Below are 19,387 nucleotides of genomic sequence, written 5' to 3'. Positions count from 1 at the left end.
ACCCCTTTTCAACACGTCATACGTTTGTCCCTTGCTTTCGACGTCACGAGAGCGACACATGCGGCGGTCTTTTTTCGACATCGCATCTCAGACCGTGAACTGGTGAAGTTGTGGTTTGTGGTGGTATTTTGGAAATAAAGTCACTAAAGTCACTAAAGTCATGGCTGTAGCTCCAGTACCTGGTAGAAAACGACTTCTAAAGGAGGAAGACATGACCAAGATCGAGTTTGAGACCAGCGAGGAGGTCGATGTTACTCCTACATTCGACACAATGGGCCTACGAGAGGATCTTCTCCGGGGGATATACGCTTACGGTTAGTTCGGGGATTTGTCTTAGCTAGAGCAGGCCCTGAGCTTGTTGAATACCCTGACTATTTAGTTAAACTTTCAAATCACAGTGATCGTAGCGAAAAATGTGCATTATGAACGGTTGCTAATGACTTCGTTCTGCCTTTACAGCAAAAGTCAGCTAGCCTACCAATGTAGCTAACAAGCGCTCTCGCTACATCGTTTTCAGGCTAAAAGTGTAGCACTAAGCTAAGTAACTGACAACTATTTAAGCGTTACTCTTATATCCTTGGCTATAGGCTAGCTAATATTGACCATGCAGGAAACTTAGATAGCACGCTAGCTTTTCACTTTAAATAATTTACTTAAATAACTCCAAGGTATTTTTGTTTATTTGTTAATTGAAAGTACAACTAGCCAGTTAGCTTATTAGACACCTAGGCTGTGGAGGAGGGAAACATTTAACTAGTGACGTTGTATCTATATCCTGCTCAAATGAACAAGGCAGCACTTTGCTTATTTTAGAAAACACGCTTCCATGAAATGAGTGAATAACTCATTATTATTATTAAATTTTTTAGGTTTTGAGAAACCATCAGCCATTCAACAGAGAGCAATCAAACAGATCATCAAAGGAAGAGATGTCATTGCACAGTAAGGCCTGGCCCAATTACACAACACAGCCACATTCATTTATACAGTACTTTGACTGGAAACCATACTGATCAACATTTGTTTCACACACGGTCTTGCTTAGGTCTCAGTCCGGTACTGGAAAGACGGCTACCTTTTGTGTTTCCGTGCTGCAGTGTCTCGATATTCAGGTATATTTGTTGTAATTATTGTAATAAATAAAAAAAACGTCCACCTTTCCTCATAAATACGAAACCAATCCCTATATGCTAAAATATATATATTTCTAATGTTCTACAGGTGCGTGAAACTCAAGCTCTGATCCTGGCTCCTACCAGAGAATTGGCTGGACAGATACAAAAGGTATGTGGATGTCCTGCTATCTTATCACAAATGTCATCTTGTGCAATGGATTACATCTTCAATAGGACTTTATTTCAACTCTGCAACTTGATGACTCCTTTACCAGGTCCTCCTTGCGCTGGGTGACTACATGAACGTTCAGTGTCATGCCTGCATTGGAGGAACTAACGTGGGTGAAGATATCCGCAAGCTGGACTATGGCCAGCACGTTGTATCTGGGACGCCCGGGAGAGTTTTTGGTGAGTCCAGACTGGCGGTTTCAGTAACAAGACAGAACCAGTAACCAGGAGTGGTTTGCACAAAACACTAAGTTTTTTCCTTAATTATGACACTTCAGGGTAAATGTATCCTTAGCTAAGTGATTTACTTGAGGGTGTTGCACAGAATCCCTTAAATGGTTTCCTTAACTAAGGTGAAACGTTAAGGGATTTAAACTGAACTGCGATTAGACACAGTGATATTATAATAGTATAAACATTTAATGACATAAACAAATATATAACATACAACTATGCCATATGACGTATGCCATATTCTATAAATAATCAAAATCTCTAGTGTGTAAATTATGTACTTAAAAAGAACTGGGCGCCGCCATGTTTAAATGACGTATACAAATTACGTCACAAGGATGGTTGAGCTCAATTTCAACCCGCCAAACTGCATTAAAAATGTAAGAAAATTGACCCACACTGACACCGAGTGGTGAATGTAGCTAGCTACTTGTTGTAACTGGAAGTCAGATGGCTGAGCGGTGAGGGAGTTGGGCTAGTAATCAGAAGGTTGCCGGATCGATTCCCCGCCGTGCCAACTGACGTTGTGTCCTTGGGCAAGGCACTTTACCCTACTTGCCTCGGGGGGAATGCCCTGTACTTACTGTAAGTCGCTCTGGATAAGAGCGTCTGCTAAATGACTAAATGTAATGTAACTGCACGACAATGCCAACAGACAGAATCGTCCCGATCAAAGAGGCAGACCTGCATGACCTCGGTGTTGGGGGTCCACCAAAATGATCGTTCATCATTGAGCACAGGCTCTTTCCCATGCTGTGTGAGGAGAAAGATCTTTTATATTAGCTTATCATAGGTGTAACCTATGAATTATAGTATGATCTGAGTAGGTTACTTATATGTCATGCTATGCCAGGTTGCCTTGCGCTGTCTTGTCCGTCCTAAGAATACCAGTGCTCTTGTAACAGACGTGGTATTGCAAGTTCCGTCAGAGGTATACGGGCCACTGTCCGCTCCGACCGGGAGTCGAACCGACCACCTCTGACTTCCCAAGTGCCACCACTACCAACTACGCCATTGAAAAGCTAGCAATTTGCTGACGCGGGTGGCCTATTTCATACTTGAGGAGTGAGTTTCTCCACACACCGGCTACACTCGGTCTGACACTGTGTTGTTCTGTGCATCTGACAATAAAAGACTTGAACTTGAAAGTTTGGAGTGCCCTATACATTTACATTTAGTCATTTAGCAGACGCTCTTATCCAGAGCGACTTCCAGTAAGTATAGGGACATTCCCCCCGAGGCAAGTAGGGTGAAGTGCCTTGCCCAAGGACACAACGTCATTTTGCACAGCTGGGAATCGAACCAGGGACCTTCTGATTACCAACCCGATTCCCTAACCGCTCAGCCATCTGACTCCTCAACATAGATAGCTGGTAAGTTTCAGTTACTAGTAGCCCCTTCAAGTTGTTTGAAACATGCTCACTGGTTGAGTTGATAACTTGTTCGCTGCTATGTTAAACAAACTACTGTGTACGAAAAGTTACTAGCTAGCTAGCTTTGGCTAAAATCAGATGTGAAATTAGGAGCTAGAGTTAGCTAGCGTAGCTGTGTCAAATACGCCAGTGTGTGTATGTAACACTAGCGTATTAAACAGGTTTATAAATATAATCCACTTCTGTAAAGCGATCCCTGCAAACTCTGAATCCGGGCGCAACTGGCGGGCTTTGGTAGCCTGGCTGCCAGCCCAACTTCTCCCCGCCCAAAAAAAAAATTTGTCGGGAAGTTGGGTCTGGAGGGTCTCGTATTGGGGACCAACTACAGAAAACCAGAATCTGGGCGAACCAATTAAATTGCCAGGGCGGGCTTTATAGGATGATGGACAGATGATCAACAGTAACGTAATCACCCACGTCACAAAAGAGCGCTTAAGTTGAATTCATTTTGAACAAACATGGCTACCGCTGGAGATCTGGGATGTTATGATTCTGCCATCGAGTCTGTTTTAGAAGACATCGACAGCGCATTAATTTTGAAAGAGAAACAGAGAGACGCAATCAAGGCATTTGTCAATGGAAAATATGTTTTTGCCGTCCTTCCTACGGGATTCGGTAAAAGTTTAATTTATCAGCTGGCCCCGATGGAGTTGTAATCCTAAATGGAGAACTTGTTCGTATATGCATTGCCCTTTATTGTTTCGCTCAAAAAGGTTGACCGTGTGAACAAGTACTCTCCCTACCCTTAAATTAATTTTACAACTCCGGCAAAAATCGTTTGTATTCATTCTTCAAGCATACTTCAAGTCTGCTTGTAGTTTAGTTCTGTTGACAACAACTATGCGGTGCTTAACATACGTCACATACTCTGTTGCTCTGATTGGTTGTAGATCTATCCAATTGAGCGAAGAGGCATTTGTTTTCCAGGCTCGTTTGAAACACGCCCTGTAGTCAAAGCCCAACGGAGAGTTCTCAGACTCATATTCTGACTAGAATTATGAGTATGACAACGTCAGGCTAGGGCTTTGGCGCTGTATAGCTACAAGCCATTTTCGTAAAACCGGTTGCCGCTTGGGTAGGACATGATAGTGAAGGCAGTCTTGTAAAATTTGTTTGGACAACCAGCCAATAAGATCCTACTTTGCACCTTGTTTTAGCTGGTTCGTTTAAATCCATTTCTACCTCTGTTCTCCCTGACAATCTATCAATGTCAATCTTGATTACTGCTAGCAGCCGGCAGTCACAGTACCTAACCATTCTCGTGACATCACAGACATGACGATTCAAAGATGGCTGCGCCATAAAAATAAGATAATTTGACTTATGTCCAAAAAAAGATAACCAATTACAGGAGGGAGTCAAATAAAACTGGTGATATCAACTTTGCTCGTAGGTCTTGCTACACAGTAATGTTTAAGTGACAGAGACTTCTAACAGTGTAGATCGAAATGAGATCAACAGTTGCTTTGCATTTGATGGGTTAATTATTTCCATAAACTCGGACATGTTGCGGTAAAGAGGGTCAGAGGTACCTTAAGTTTTCTTCTTTACTTTGTTTGCTAATAGGCTGCAAGGTGAACCACAAAAAGTATTTTAGAGAATGATTCCCGCTCCAAAGTCTGGCATCTACACAATCTTTAGCTCATAAAAAAGAACTAAGCTACCAAAAAAGGTTTGTCGCTGAAATTTCAGTCGATTGTCGATGCGTCTATGTTTTCTGCAGAACTAGTTTCTTCAGAGCGTAATAGGATTTTGGTGGCACGGTTCGACACGTGATCGTTCTATACCAATAAGGTAGCTGATTTTTGTCAACAGAGTGGCACGATGGATTGATATGGTTGGCACAATACCTGGATGATCAGAAATCTGTCCGCTGACAGTGTTTTGCATGAGATACACTGCGGCTGCTAAAGTGCCTGTGAGACAGGCAGATGTTTTTTTCATAGGACTGTGTTGCACAGATTTATGTTGTTAATAATTGTACTTATACCAATGACCATTTGTTCATTCATTCATTCTTCCACAAATGAAAACAACGCTGATCCACCATAGAAACAATCTTCATGAAATATGATATATAAAAGTGTACGAAACAGAATAAGGAATAACAGATTAAGGACACTCAGTCCTCACTGTCAAGTGTCAGGACAGTTATCTTCCAGTTCCTCAGTTTCTTTTGTGTTGGCACAATTACAACAACAACATAAGTCTGTGCAACACAGCAGGGCTCCAGACTAACTTTTTTTACTAGGAGCACAGTAGCCCCTGACTGAAAATTTTAGGAGCGCAAGCAGAAAATTTAGGAGCACACCGTATATTGACCTGCAATGCATTTATTAATGTAACTGGAGAGGGTACAATTCAGTGGCAATTTTAGACCCTTTTTAGGAGTGCTCAAGCACCCCTAAATTTATTCTCAGCACCCCTAAAAATAATATATTTTAAATATGTTGTTTATTAACATTTGAGGCTGGTAGTTCATGAAGAACGGGACATCCTTAGTTTTTTCATTAAATATTTTGCATAATAATACATAAATTTATTAATTGTTATCCAGTGAAATTAGGGATTTATATTAGCAAGGGGGTTTACGTTTAGCACTTTTGCAAGGCACTGTATTCATGTCACATTCTCATTGGGGGCTGAGCACCCCTAAAGGTCTGATCCTAGAATCGCCCCTGGGACCATTTCTGGGGAAATTGTGGGGTGTGCCTGTGTCGGCTGCAGATGGGTCCGTTTTTTTTACTGTAATTTTTACAACTGATATACAGCGATGCACCATATAAGCTTGAGTTTAAATACATTATTTAATGTGACATTACGTACTGTACATGCAAGTCTTAGCTAAATGACTTAAATGTATGATGCACTTTTCGATCAGTCCTCCGACATTACAACACAATACTTGCTGAGTATAAAAGCGCAACAGCTCAAACACAGGCAGGGATGGAGTAGCAACGCTAGTGCTAAATATGTATTTAGCTGCTAGGCTCCATGACACCGGGTAAGAAGGGCTCGTGAAACTGTTCATCAAAAGATCGAAGGGGAACCCATTTGTCTGGCAGATTAAGACGTTCGTAGGAACCTAGTGAAAAATAGCCTAAACTTGCCAAGACTTTTAGCTAGGTTTAAAGGTACCTAGAAGGGGCGGAACGGTACACTTAAGTCACGGTTCGGTTCATACCGCGGTTCGGTACGAGTTTGGTACAATGGGGGGGAAAGCAAAACAAAAATGCAGAAGCACGGCTCCAGACTAACTACTGTACATGACCGAGGTGAAGTTAGTTTCATATTCGACATTCGTCTCACATTCGGAAGACGCTACTTTGCAGCGCCGAGTTAGGGACCGGGTGAAAATTACCCATACAATTTTGAAAAATTATGACATTTATAATATTTGTATGACTATAAAACCTCAAACAAACAGCAGAGCATTCCAACAATGTCTGACCTACTTCCACACCCTTTACTTTTTCAATAAAACTTTTTAAATGATAGAAAATCGCTAATCTCTGAAAATAGCATGACATCCTTGCAAATCTCAAAAAAATCTCAACATCTTTTCCAGACTTGGGTCAAAAAATCTCAAATATACACCCGATTATTCTAATAGTGTCTGGCCTACTTCCACACCCTTTAGTTTTTTGATAAAACCTTTTTAAAAAAATGATAGAAAATCGCTTATCTTTGAAAATAGCATGAAATCATTGATAATCTTAATAACGTTTTCAAACTTGTTTCAAAAAATCTCGAATATACACCTGATTATTATAATAGTGTCTTGCCTACTTCCACACCCTTTACTTTTTCAATAACATTTTAAAGAAAATGATAGAAAATCGCTAATCTCTGAAAATAGCATGAAATCCTTGCTAATCTCAATATCTTTTCCAGACTTGGGTCAAAAAATCTCAAATATACACCTGATTATTCTAATAGTGTCTGGCCTACTTCCACACCCTTAACTTTTTCAATAATGTTTTAAAAAAAATGATAAATCGCTAATCTCTGAAAATAGCATGAAATCATTGATAATCTTTATAACTTTTTCAAACTTGTTTCAAAAAATCTCAAATATACACCAGATTATTATAATAGTGTCTGGCCTACTTCCACACCCTTTACTTTTTCAATAAAACATTTTAAAAAATGATAGAAAATAAATCGCTAATCTCTGAAAATAGCATGAAATCTTCACTAATCTCAATAACCTTTATGAAACCCCATATATATTATGATTACAGCCTTTGCTTATTTTCATTGCCTGTTTCTTTTTTATCTTAAGCGTGCATTTAAACACAGTGGCACAAGTTGTGGCAATGAGTTTTGCCAAACAAAGAACGAGATCTCTGACAATAAATGACAACACAACACCAGGCTTAGGTCTCAATCATGTCTCTCTCAGCTCTGAAAGCCGGAGGACCATCTTTTATAGGGCACAAGAATGTAAACATAGATTGTGTCAGTCAGACAGTATTGACGTTACGACAGTCTCAGAGAAAGAGATTCACTGCTCCCAACACCATGACAACTCTCAGACTAGAGAGTTCATATGGAGCTCTACTTGTAGTCATGACAAGGAACGTTTAGCCAGTACTTTCTCCTGACCCCGAACATCTATTAATCCTGACACATAGACACAATCTACTCTTATTAATAGCAAGTTTACATGAGAACTTACTAACTAGTATCCAATGACTAGTTCTATTGATAAGTGAATAATGTAAGCACATAGGAAATCCCAATTTCTTCATAACTCTTCTTTCATTGGCTCCCTTGCATAGACCTTGCGCGCGTGTGTGTGAGTGTTTGCGTCATCAACTCTAGTTGACCATATAGGTGTCAAGCAAATGGTCACCAGAGTTTGCGTCTCCATCTATTCCAGGTTTGGGAGTAGGCCTCTCTTTCCACACAAGGAATGCTGAACACAGTATCATTTTATACAGAATAAAAAAAGATACGTCTTCAATTTTTCTGACAGGCAGACACTCAAAGTGATGGGGTGTGTCAAGGGTAATCAGAGTAATCTTACACATACCTCTCTCTCTAATTCGCGCTGTCTGTCTGTCTCTCTCTCTCTCTGTCAGGTCAGTATCGACTGGATTCAAAATATTCCTTATATATAAAATGTTTTACCTAAGACTTGACAGCTGAGACTGTCAATTGATCCGTTGTGGTGGATTGTGATCCTGTCTTCCTGTATGACATGATCACTCGTCTTCTATAAAATTTCAGAGGGATTTCATGCTATTTTCAGAGATTTGCGATTTACTATCATTTTTTTTTTAATTATTGAAAAAGTAAAGGGTGTGGAAGTAGGCCAGACACTATTAGAATAATCAGGTGTATATTCTAGATTTTTTTAAACAAGTTTGAAAAAATTATTGAGATTATCAATGATTTCATGCTATTTTCAGAGATTAGCGATTTTCTATCATTTTTTAAAATGTTTTATTGAAAAAGTAAAGGGTGTGGAAGTAGGCCAGACACTATTAGAATAATCAGGTGTATATTCAAGATTTTTTGACCCAGGTCTGGAAAAGATATTGTGATTAGCAAGGATTTCATGCTATTTTCAGAGATTAGCGATTTACTATAATTTAAAAAAAAACATTATTGAAAAAGTAAAGGGTGTGGAAGTAGGCCAGCCACTATTATAATAATCAGGTGTATATTCGAGATTTTTTTAAACAAGTTTGAAAAAGTTATTGAGATTATCAATGATTTCATGCTATTTTCAGAGACTAGCGATTTTCTATCATTTAAAAAAAAGCATTTTTGAAAAGGTAAAGGGTGTGGAAGTATGCCAGACACTATTAGAATAATCTGCTGTGTATTTGAGATTTTTTTGACACAAGTCTGTAAAAGTTATTGAGATTAGTGAAGATTTCATGCTATTTTCAAAATAAGCGATTTTCTATCATTTTTTTTAAAGGTTTTATTAAAAAACTAAAGGGTGTGGAAGTAGGCCAGACACTATTAGAATAATCGGGTGTATATTTGAGATTTTTTGACCCAAGTCTGGAAAAGATGTTGAGATTTTTTTGAGATTTGCAAGGATGTCATGCTATTTTCAGAGATTAGCGATTTTCTATCATTTAAAAAGTTTTATTGAAAAAGTAAAGGGTGTGGAAGTAGGTCAGACATTGTTGGAATGCTCTGCTGTTTGTTTGAGGTTTTATAGTCATACAAATATTATAAATGTCATCATTTTTCAAAATTGTATGGGTAATTTTCACCCGGTCCCTAACTCGGCGCTGCAAAGTAGCGTCTTCCGAATGTGACACGAATGTCTAATATGAAACTAACTTCACCTCGCTCTGTACATGCAAGTCTTAGCTATGTCTTAAATGTATGATAAGCTTGTCGATCAGTCCTCCTACACCACGACATGATAGGCTACTAGCTGAGCAACAGCGCAAACACAGGCAGGGATTCGGTAGCAGCAACGCTAGTGCTAAATAAGTATTAAGACATGTTCGTAGTCTAGGTATAGCGAAAAATAGCCTAACTTTACTAGACTTTTAGCTGCGGTACTAAGGCTGAGGGCTTGCTGATATCGCTTTCTTACTAGAACGTGCATTAGTCATTTATTTAGCAGATGCTCTTATCCAGATCGTCGTATCTATGAGTCGTTGCTAACGTGTGCTGATTTTGTGCACACCCAATACATTCCAATTTGGAGGTCGCACATGTGCGAGTACCAGTAAAACATTCTCGCACTGTCTCAAAAAACTGTCTGGAGCACTGAGAACTTGAAGCCATTTTTTATTTATTGTGTATGTCTCCTATCACTTACAGTCTCTCCCCTGAGCTAGCTGCAACAGTATGAATTGTGTAAAGTAGTAGCTAAATAGTAAGTACCCCACATAATCTCCAGACTCCATATGCAACGAAATAAGAGTTATACAACTGAAAATACAGCATCTCTTATTTATTAAGTACATAGAATACCTCTTCACGAAGTCCTTGTCCTATCCACTACTCTCTAGCCTGTACGAGAGTAGCGTTAAGTGACTGGGAAACCGAAGTCGGCGGGTCCTCTAGCTCGTGTGTCGCCACCATTCGCCATATTCGTCTTTAGTGCTGCTGCTAGCCATCTCTGACTCACTCAGGCACAGCTCGGCTACACAGGTGGCGGCGACAATCAGAGCTAAGGCGGGGCTACAGATGAGGTGTTCCTAAAGAACACGAGTATCTAACAGTAGTTCCGCATTACATTAATTAAATAGCACGCAAGTTGAATTTATTTTTATACCGTGTTTTCTCTGTATAATTTAATGTACCGAACCGTGACGCCCGTACCGTACGGTTTGGTACGAATACATGTACCGTTCCACCCCTAGTACCTAGCGAAAAATAGCCTCAACTTTCCTAGACTTTTAGCTACGGTATTAATGCAGAAGGAACACTGATATCGTTGTCATACTAGAACGTTGTATCTGTGTCGTTGCTAACATGTGCTGACATTGTGCACACTCAATGAATTCAAAATTTGACGGTCGCACATGCGCGAGTGTTTGTAAAAAATGCTCGCATTGTCTCAAAAACTGGTCGCGAAATGCGTCCATTTGGTCGCAGTCTGGAGCCCTATACAGTCCTGCAAAAAAATAAAATATCTGCCTGTCTCACAGGCACTTTTGCAGCCGCAGTGTATCACATGCAAAACACTGTCGGGCCAGATTTCTGATCATCCAAGTAACGTCAATCAGCTACCTTATTGGTATAGAACGATCACGTGTTGAACCGTGCCACCAAAATCCTATTACCCTCTGAAGAAACTAGTTCTGCATAAAACAATCGACTGGAATTTCAGCAACAAACTTCTTTTTTTTGGCAGCTTAGCACGACTCGTTCTTTTTTATGAGCTAAAGATTGTGTAGATGCCAGACTGTGGAGTGGGATGAAACAATAACAGGGTTCACCTTACAGCCTATAAGGGCTTCTGTGCAATGCTTTAACAAACTTAAAGGGAATCCTTAAGTAGCTTATAAGACTAAGATAAGGAGAAAACCTTAAATACTTGAGGGACCTACTTTTCAAAGTCTGCAACACTGAGCAGTCCGACAACTGAACCGAATTGAAGTTGAACACCTGCAAAAAACTTACCCAAACTGCAAAAAAAAGAAAAAGATTTGATTTGGGGTTTATAGAAAATAAAGTAGTTCAACACAGGTAATCCAACCCTCTAGAATGGTAGGTAGGTAGATAGCTTTATTTCGTACCCGTAGGCAAAATTGTTTTACAGATAAATAGAATTTCGTTTTCCAGAAAAAACATACAAGACACAACAATTCACAACAAATGTACCGGTTAATAACATCATGACAGGCTGCAAAAAAAACACATGCATATCCCTTTTGTATTTAACTAACTATTGCACACTATTGAACATCTCTCCTCTTATTATTATTTAAAACCTCAATTGCCTCAGGAACAAATGTATTCCTGTAGCGTTTCGTTTTCTATCTCAGGACCACAAACCGGCAACCCGAGGGAAGTAACTGAAACCTGATGCTCAAGGGATGCAGCTCATCACATAAAATAATACTTGCCTTCCTGTAAAACTGGGTTGTATAAATGTATTCTAGAGTCCGTTAAATTACTGCTATTATCTTACTCGCCCTCTTGACAATTTGGTATAAGGAGTTCTTGTTCTTCACTGACAGACTCCCATACCACACTACAATGGAAAATGACACAATAGATTCAATAAAAGCAACATAAACAATGACAGCAGGTGTCTGTCAATGTGAAATGTTGCAAGCTTCTTAAGGCAATTCAGGCCCGTTTACACGGAAGAAAGACGCTTATATTTTCATACGGTTTGGCCTTTCATTTACACGAAAACGGAGGTTTTATCACAGAAAAATATCATTTCTAAAAACTCCGGCCAAAGTGGAGATTTCTGAAAACTCAGTTTTTGTGTTTACGTGTGGACTAGCTTAAACTGAGTTTTAGGTTCTCAAACGTCACAGTATGGGACAAAAAATGTATCACGTTAAGTGAGCGTCCTGTTAATAGTAATAGGTGCGTTCGACTTCATGCAGCCGCCGGCAGCCCGGCTGACTTTAAGGAACCAATGGCTTCCTCAGCTTCAACGCAGCCGGCTGTCGTGTCGGCACTGCCGGTGCTGCATGAAGTCGAACACAACCAGCGTAATGGGGTCATTTATTTGTGAATTGTGTTACATTTCTGAATCACGAAATACGTTTGTGCATCTCATTTGTGAATCATTCAAACAAATGAACCTCGCGCCTGAGAGGTGAAGGAAGTCGATTGTGTTATTCGTAGTTGTTGTTGATTTTGAAAATTCTGATTGGTTTGCATGGCTTTATCCTTCACACTACACTGCCGCCTACAGGTTTAGCATAGTTATGATGGCGCTCGGGGGCGTATATGTGGGTTAATGTAAACAGAAACATTTTAGAAAACGTACTTGTGTGTACAACGTTATTTTTTTAAACGGAGGGGCAGAAATATTTGTTTCTGTAAATACCCTGCCATGTGTAAACGTGGCCTCAGACGCTGATGACCTGTCTTACAGACCATTTCACGATTCAAATCAAATGTCAGTTTGGAATCAATGACTATACCTAGGTATTTGTAACTCTCCACACAGTCCACAACCTGTCCTTTTAATAGTTGTAACATGATCTGCAGTAGAACTTGTAAAATCAATAATCATATAATTTGTTTTAGACACCAAGTCACAAAATCCTCCACAACTGGACCATGGCCAGACTCATCCCCTTGTAACAGGCTCACTATGACTGCATCATCAGCAAACCTAATAAAAACTCTATTTTCATGTAGGCTTTGACACAAGTTAGTATACAAAATGTATAATAAAGGTGAAAGAACACAACCTTGTGGGGATCCAGTAGATACACTTAATATATCAGAAAAACTACCGTTCACAGTTACCTTCTGCATTCTGTTAGTAAGTCCAATAACCATCCCACTAAATTATGGTTCAGCTCATAATACTCAGTCTTCTTGTTAGGATGTGGGGTTGAATAGTATTAAAAGTAGAAGAAAAATCAACGATGTTGCATGTGTATTCTTTTCCTCCAAGTGCCTAGTCAGTACATTAAATAAAACAAGTGAAGCATCCTCAGCACTTCTCTCTGCTCTATATGCAAATTGCATGGGATCGAGGACTTGTCTAGTCTTACTCAATAACTCAGTTTTACAAGTTTCTCAAATGATTTCATAACTAAGGAGGTGAGGGCGACTGGTCTCAGATCATTAAGCACTTTAGGATTATTACGTTTAAGGACAATAATTGCCTCTTTCCACAGGCTAGGTACCTTTTGTGTCTGTAATGATAAATAAAAAATATCAGAATAAATCTAACTTAATGGCTTTGCACAGTGCTTTAAGGTTCTACCACATATTAAGTCTGGACCCGGGCTCTTGTTCACTTTAGTGGAGAGAAATGTTCTCCACTGCTGCTTGTTCCACGACAAAGTGGGAATCATCTTTACACAGGCATCGCGAATCATCGACTTCATTAAAAAAATGTAAACTTTGAAATCTTGAATAAAACCTGTTAAGAGCATTAGAAAGATTGGCATTGGATATAAAACCCTCTATACATACAGTGCCCTTATTTACATTGTGCTTTAATCCCACAATTTTGTTCATGCCAGACCAAGCTGAGCCTAAATTATTGTCTGCCAAACTGTACTCTAACTTTACTGTATATGCTTGCTTAGCTTTGAAAATCTCCGTTCTGACTTCTCTCCTGGCAATGCCTCTCTCTAAACCTTCCCCCTGCTTGTAGGCTAGCTTCTTATTCTGCAAACTATTTTTGACTGATTTTGACATCCACGGTTTAATATTTGGAAAAACCTTAACTTTACGTGTAGGCACAATCAAATCCTCACAAAAGGTTATATATGAACATACAGTCAATTCATCAATTTGTTCAGAAGAGTCTTTAAACGCCTCCCAGTCTATACAATCAATGCACCCTTGCAGGCGGACGATAGTCTTCAGACCACATTTTAACTTCTCATCTGAGGTTTTTACCTTTCAAATAAAGGTTGATATATCGGAAGGAGCTGCACACAATTGTGGTCGGCAGATCCTAATGCTGACAATGGTACACAAACTCAGTCATGGGAACATAAACTATTAAACATAACACATATAGGGCCTACACACACTCTTAAAAGTAAAACACATAGGACGCCGAAATTCCTATTGCTGGTCGCCGCATGCACAAGCGCACAGTCTCACATCCTCACTCCTTTCAGACCTGATCTTCATTTCAACAGAAGGCCCAGAGCTTCAGCAGTAGGCTATGATCCATCATCAGTAAATCACTCGCATATGCGACCAAATTTCACACTAGGCGACAACAAATTATCTTTAATTAGCCAATACATACATTAACTCGATGTATTTAGTGTGAAATGCTCCCACACCTTGGTTGTACTGATTTCAAAATCAGTACTTGTGTTTCAAAACAACGTTAGTCAACAACGTCTTTCTGATGGTCTTTCCTCTACCTCCGCTCTGCTCCGCGCTCAACTAAACTTTTTTTAAAATCTCAATCATCTCCGCGACTTATTGAGTGTCGTAATAGTCGCGCGACACAACAAATTGATAGTGAAATTCGTTGGCAACTGTTTTAACCTGTTAATTAGTACAGGTACAGGATCACACGTGATCGTTCGCAAGCTCTGACCCATTGGTAACGCAGATGACCGTACTGTAGTCAGACTGCAGAAAGTAAATGTGGGAAGAACGATTTCTCATAATATTTATGTATTTTGTTTTCCTCACATGGGTTCTTTTCACTCCATTTCATCATCATCGCTTGTACTGAGTGAAAATTGTGCCATAAACACCTTGTACAATCCAACTCAAATTTTTATAAAAAATTCAGTGCTGTTTCACCATCGAATTGTCCACTACAGGAGTGCAGGAGGGGGAGATGCCCTGACTGCATGGAATACAGGATAACATCACATATCCTACCTTTACATAACTGCAAAGCACGGTGCAGCCCATAACTATATATATTTCTTTAATACTGTGCATATGTCAAAAACTGGAAATATTACGGTCCCGTGAAATTGCCACACTACGTCCTCGTTTTCAGTCCAAATTTAAATACTGTTCAAAACTGGCATGAAGAAAAATGTGTTTACGGATACGCTTTTGTTTTCAAATTGTTACCTCGCATTTCTTTTTTATTTATTGGTGATCCCGCTGCTGTGCGACGCCATGATTCATCGTAAAGGCCCCTTCACACCATAACGTTCTCTGAACGTTCTAATCGTTCAATTTCGAGCGTTCTAGGGGCAAGGTGGACACATCTGGGGTGTGACTGACGCATGACTAGCATGGGACTAACGCATGAGAGTGTAACAGCGACCAAGTAAGACACCCCTGAAAACTATTAGCGTGTGATGACGTGTCACTGGCGCGCGACGAACGATTAGTCGACGTTAAATGAGCGTGTGACTAACGTGTGAATAATGACAGAGTAGCGTTTTGCTGGCGTGTGGGTTTTATGGTCAAACGGGTATAAAACGCTGGATGAATAGCAACCAAGTAACGCTAGGGTAATGACTGACTAACGATAGCCAACCCGTGCAACGTTAGTCAAACATTCTACAAACATTCTTCAGCGTTTAAAATAAAACGTTGAAGAACGCTGGTCACCATGAGAATTTTTGTACATGTTCAAAACATTTTTTTGGACCAGTGTTTTCCACTGATTACCCCCTATTAGCGTCACCAGCGTCCACACAACGCTCTTCTGGCGCTATACCAGCGACCATGGAATATTACAAACGTTTCCTCTAACGTCATAGAGCGTTGACCAGAACGTTATGGTGAGATGGGGCCTTAACGTAACATAAGAACAATCGCATGCCAGGGCCATTAATATACTGGATTAGCATTCAAAATGCTGATTCACGTACGCACACTTGTGGGTAGATTTATAAAGGGAACATTGCTTAAAGGTGTGGGTACGCACGGTTTTATAAATCCAATTTTTTGGGGCCATTTTAGGCTTTTGGGCGTACGCACACTTTTAGTATGAAACCTACGCACAGTTTTATCAATGAGAGCCCAGGTCATCAAAAGATGAACGGTTACTCCAGACATTCATTGTATTTTGTAGTATCATTGGTAACAAGTAACATCAAGTAACAAGTAACAAGTAACATCACTGTTTATTCAGAAAATGCATATCATTTTTTCTTTAGGGAAGATGATACAAAGATGTAAGTCACCAGCAAACTTTTTGTCAGTGAGACTCAGTATTTCCTGTTTCCTGTCCCCTTCAGACATGATCCGCAGGAGAAGCCTGAGGACACGTGCCATAAAGATGCTGGTTCTGGATGAGGCAGACGAAATGCTCAACAAAGGTACAAGGCAGAAGCTCTCCATTCTCTCCAGGCAACATCATTGACAATCCTGAAACTTGAATGACAATGTATCAGCATTTCAAAACTAGCATTGTGAGACATTTGACCTTTCAACAACCCGCCTCAGGTTTCAAAGAACAGATCTACGACGTGTATCGTTACCTGCCCCCCGCCACCCAGGTGTGCCTCATCAGTGCCACACTTCCCCATGAGATTCTGGAGATGACCAACAAGTTCATGACTGACCCCATCCGCATCCTGGTCAAACGGTGGGTAATGCCAACCGCTGTCGTACACCCACCAGCTCTCCTTCCTGTCGGCATTAGCTTTGAACAACCAATGCCACCAAGACACTACAGGACTTTCTTACTTGAAATTCTTAATTAACAAGCGTTTTGTTTTGTTTAGAGGTACACCCATACCAAATAATTAGTCTTGCTTGTGCAGAGCTCGAAATAAACTTTTGTACTTTGTAGCACTGGTGCTCCCCACTTTTAAAAGTTAGGAGCATCCTCAAAAATTTAGGAGCACCCACCGAAAAATCTAAAATCTGCATTGAAGTTGAGAACATAAAGATCAAGTTTAATTGGTTATGTAAAGTTGGATAAAACGGTAGACTGGTCACTGTATCAGTTCACAGCAAGCACATACTCTGCAGTAGGCTAATTAGTGAGCGTTTGGTAAAAAAAAATCAACAGGTCGCACCATAACGATTACCTTAATTTTCGGACTAAGGCGCACCGCTATATAAGCCGCAGCAGATAAATTGAATGGTGTGTACATATATAAGCCGCACTGGACTATAAACCGCAGGTGTTTTGACGTTTCATTACGTAATCGTTTCATATGTAAGGGTTTGTGCACAGAGGGGATTGTCGGGAAAGAGATGGCTGCTTGAGGAAGCTCCCATTTATTAACCGTTAGCCGTTAGCTGTAAAAATCCATAGATTAGCCGCACCGTTATATAAGCCGTAGGGTAGAAAAATGGGACAAAAGGCGCGGCTTATAGTCCAAAAATTACGGTATTTGCACTTGCACAAATGCTCCAAAATATATTTTAAGGTTGAACAGATGCATTTCTGGAGAATATGCAACCAAAATGGTTGCTATTGTGAGCCCTTTTATGGGTGGTTTATAAAAGCGGTGCTCATTACTTGGGACTGAACCCTTTCCTGGTGTGTGACCCACAGTGATGAGTTGACACTGGAGGGCATCAAGCAGTTCTTCGTGGCCGTGGAGAGAGAAGAGTGGAAGTTTGACACCCTGTGTGACCTCTACGACACCCTCACCATCACTCAGGCTGTCATCTTCTGCAACACCAAGAGGAAGGTCTGCAAAACGTATATGTCATAGATCACTAATGACTATCACTCATGTTAAACCAATCCTGCCAGTTCTGCCGGTGTTGGCAAAAATAACGTACATTTGTATGTTTTCTGGTGTTGTGTCAAATTGGATGAGCTTGATCTGAATGGATTTGTTGTCCACTCATCATATGCTAGGTTGATTGGCTCACAGAGAAGATGAGGGAGGCCAACTTCACCGTGTCCTCCATGCATGGAGACATGCCCCAGAAGGAGAGAGAGTCCATCATGAAGGAGTTCAGATCTGGGGCAAGGTAATGCACAGCATTGAAAATACACTGCTTATACTTCTAGAGACCCCCTCTGAACCAAACTCTTTGTGAGGAAAAAAAAAAGTATTGTACACAGCCTAGAAGACACAGCCTAGAAGACAACCCAGGTCGAGGCAAGTTTAACGTGTTGCTCTCCTTGTGTGTAGCCGAGTACTGATCTCCACAGACGTGTGGGCCCGAGGTCTGGACGTGCCCCAGGTGTCTCTGATCATCAACTACGACCTGCCCAACAACAGAGAGTTGTACATCCACAGGTAGGTTCGGCACTCCCTCAACTGTTCCCTTCTTGGAACAGTCATTGAGTGAGTCTCCAAGACTGACAGTCAGGGCTATTTTTTTTCTTCAATATTTAATTAATTGCTTGGTTATTGTTTAATTTATAAAAAATGTTTTCCCGTTCCAGGATTGGCCGATCAGGTCGCTACGGCCGTAAAGGTGTGGCCATCAACTTTGTGAAGAATGATGACATCCGTATCCTCCGTGATATTGAGCAGTACTACTCAACACAGATCGATGAAATGCCAATGAATGGTAAATCAGCAGTTTTCTACAGTTTTTTTCTTAAAACAATAACTCTGTTTGATAAATTAATGTAACATTGTCCATACATGGATTCGGGGGAATGCTCATTGTATACAAAACACTATCTTAATGGTAAAATTTGTACTTGTCTTTCAGTGGCTGATTTGATCTAAGGCGACAACAAACCCATCTACAGCTTTGATTTTGCTTGGACCCCATTTATTTACTGTTTGAATTCCTGTCTCCTGCGTCTTTTTTTAATAGTAATTTTGGAACTTTGAAGTCTCATTGTTATGACTTGTATTTTTAGGGAAATACTTACTGTACCATCAGTTTTGTAAATAAAGAATCTTTGTTGCCCTTTCGATTGTTACTTCCCCTATACATTTTTCATGCACTGCAAATCAGTTTTTAATTCAGTCTTGGATGCGGCCATTCCAAGACTAAATGGCATAAATAGGGGTATTATTGGTGTGCTTGTTCTCAGTAAGGCACACTACTGTTATCTGTCATATTATAGACACCCTAACTCATCCATAATTTTTAGCACTACACCGACATGAAATGTGTCTTGTTCCCGTTGTGGCAGGTTCTGTTGTATGGTTTAGGAAATATTTACGTTTTTATGGTGGAAAGTGGACAGGCAAACTAATAGTCACAACATCACAAACCGGTGCATGCCACCAAAAAAAAGGGAGTCAGATGGCTGAGCGGTGAGGGAGTTGGGCTAGTAATCAGAAGGTTGCCGGATCGATTCCCCGCCGTGCCACATGATGTTGTGTCCTTGGGCAAGGCACTTCACCCTACTTGCCTCGGGGGGAATGT

General features: G+C 40.2%; 1 protein-coding gene across 1 annotated transcript; it reads left to right on the top strand.

Moving 5' to 3' along the window:
* Window positions 1-35: 35 nt before the first annotated feature.
* On the top strand, window positions 36-18,927 carry eif4a3 (eukaryotic translation initiation factor 4A3). Its single transcript, XM_047044150.1, has 12 exons — window positions 36-314; window positions 870-942; window positions 1,046-1,112; window positions 1,222-1,284; window positions 1,391-1,523; window positions 16,324-16,404; window positions 16,532-16,673; window positions 17,595-17,733; window positions 17,907-18,022; window positions 18,187-18,294; window positions 18,444-18,571; window positions 18,719-18,927. Exons 1-12 carry the CDS (start codon window positions 161-163, stop codon window positions 18,733-18,735), a joined length of 1,221 nt encoding a protein of 406 aa, XP_046900106.1. The 5' UTR covers window positions 36-160; the 3' UTR covers window positions 18,736-18,927.
* The last annotated feature ends 460 nt before the right edge of the window (window positions 18,928-19,387 follow it).

The sequence above is a fragment of the Hypomesus transpacificus genome, chromosome 21, assembly GCF_021917145.1.
Source record: "Hypomesus transpacificus isolate Combined female chromosome 21, fHypTra1, whole genome shotgun sequence".
NCBI classification, from domain to species: Eukaryota; Metazoa; Chordata; class Actinopteri; order Osmeriformes; family Osmeridae; genus Hypomesus; species Hypomesus transpacificus.
This window is presented reverse-complemented; position numbering and strand designations above follow the sequence as displayed.

Excerpts from the sequence above, each read along its gene's own strand:
- eif4a3 (XM_047044150.1), top strand. The coding sequence starts at position 161 with ATGGCTGTAGCTCCAGTACCTGGTAGAAAACGACTTCTAAAGGAGGAA. Across the intron at positions 315-869 it reads CCGGGGGATATACGCTTACG|GTTTTGAGAAACCATCAGCC; the intron begins GTTAGTTCGGGG and ends TAAATTTTTTAG. Across the intron at positions 16,405-16,531 it reads AGACGAAATGCTCAACAAAG|GTTTCAAAGAACAGATCTAC; the intron begins GTACAAGGCAGA and ends AACCCGCCTCAG.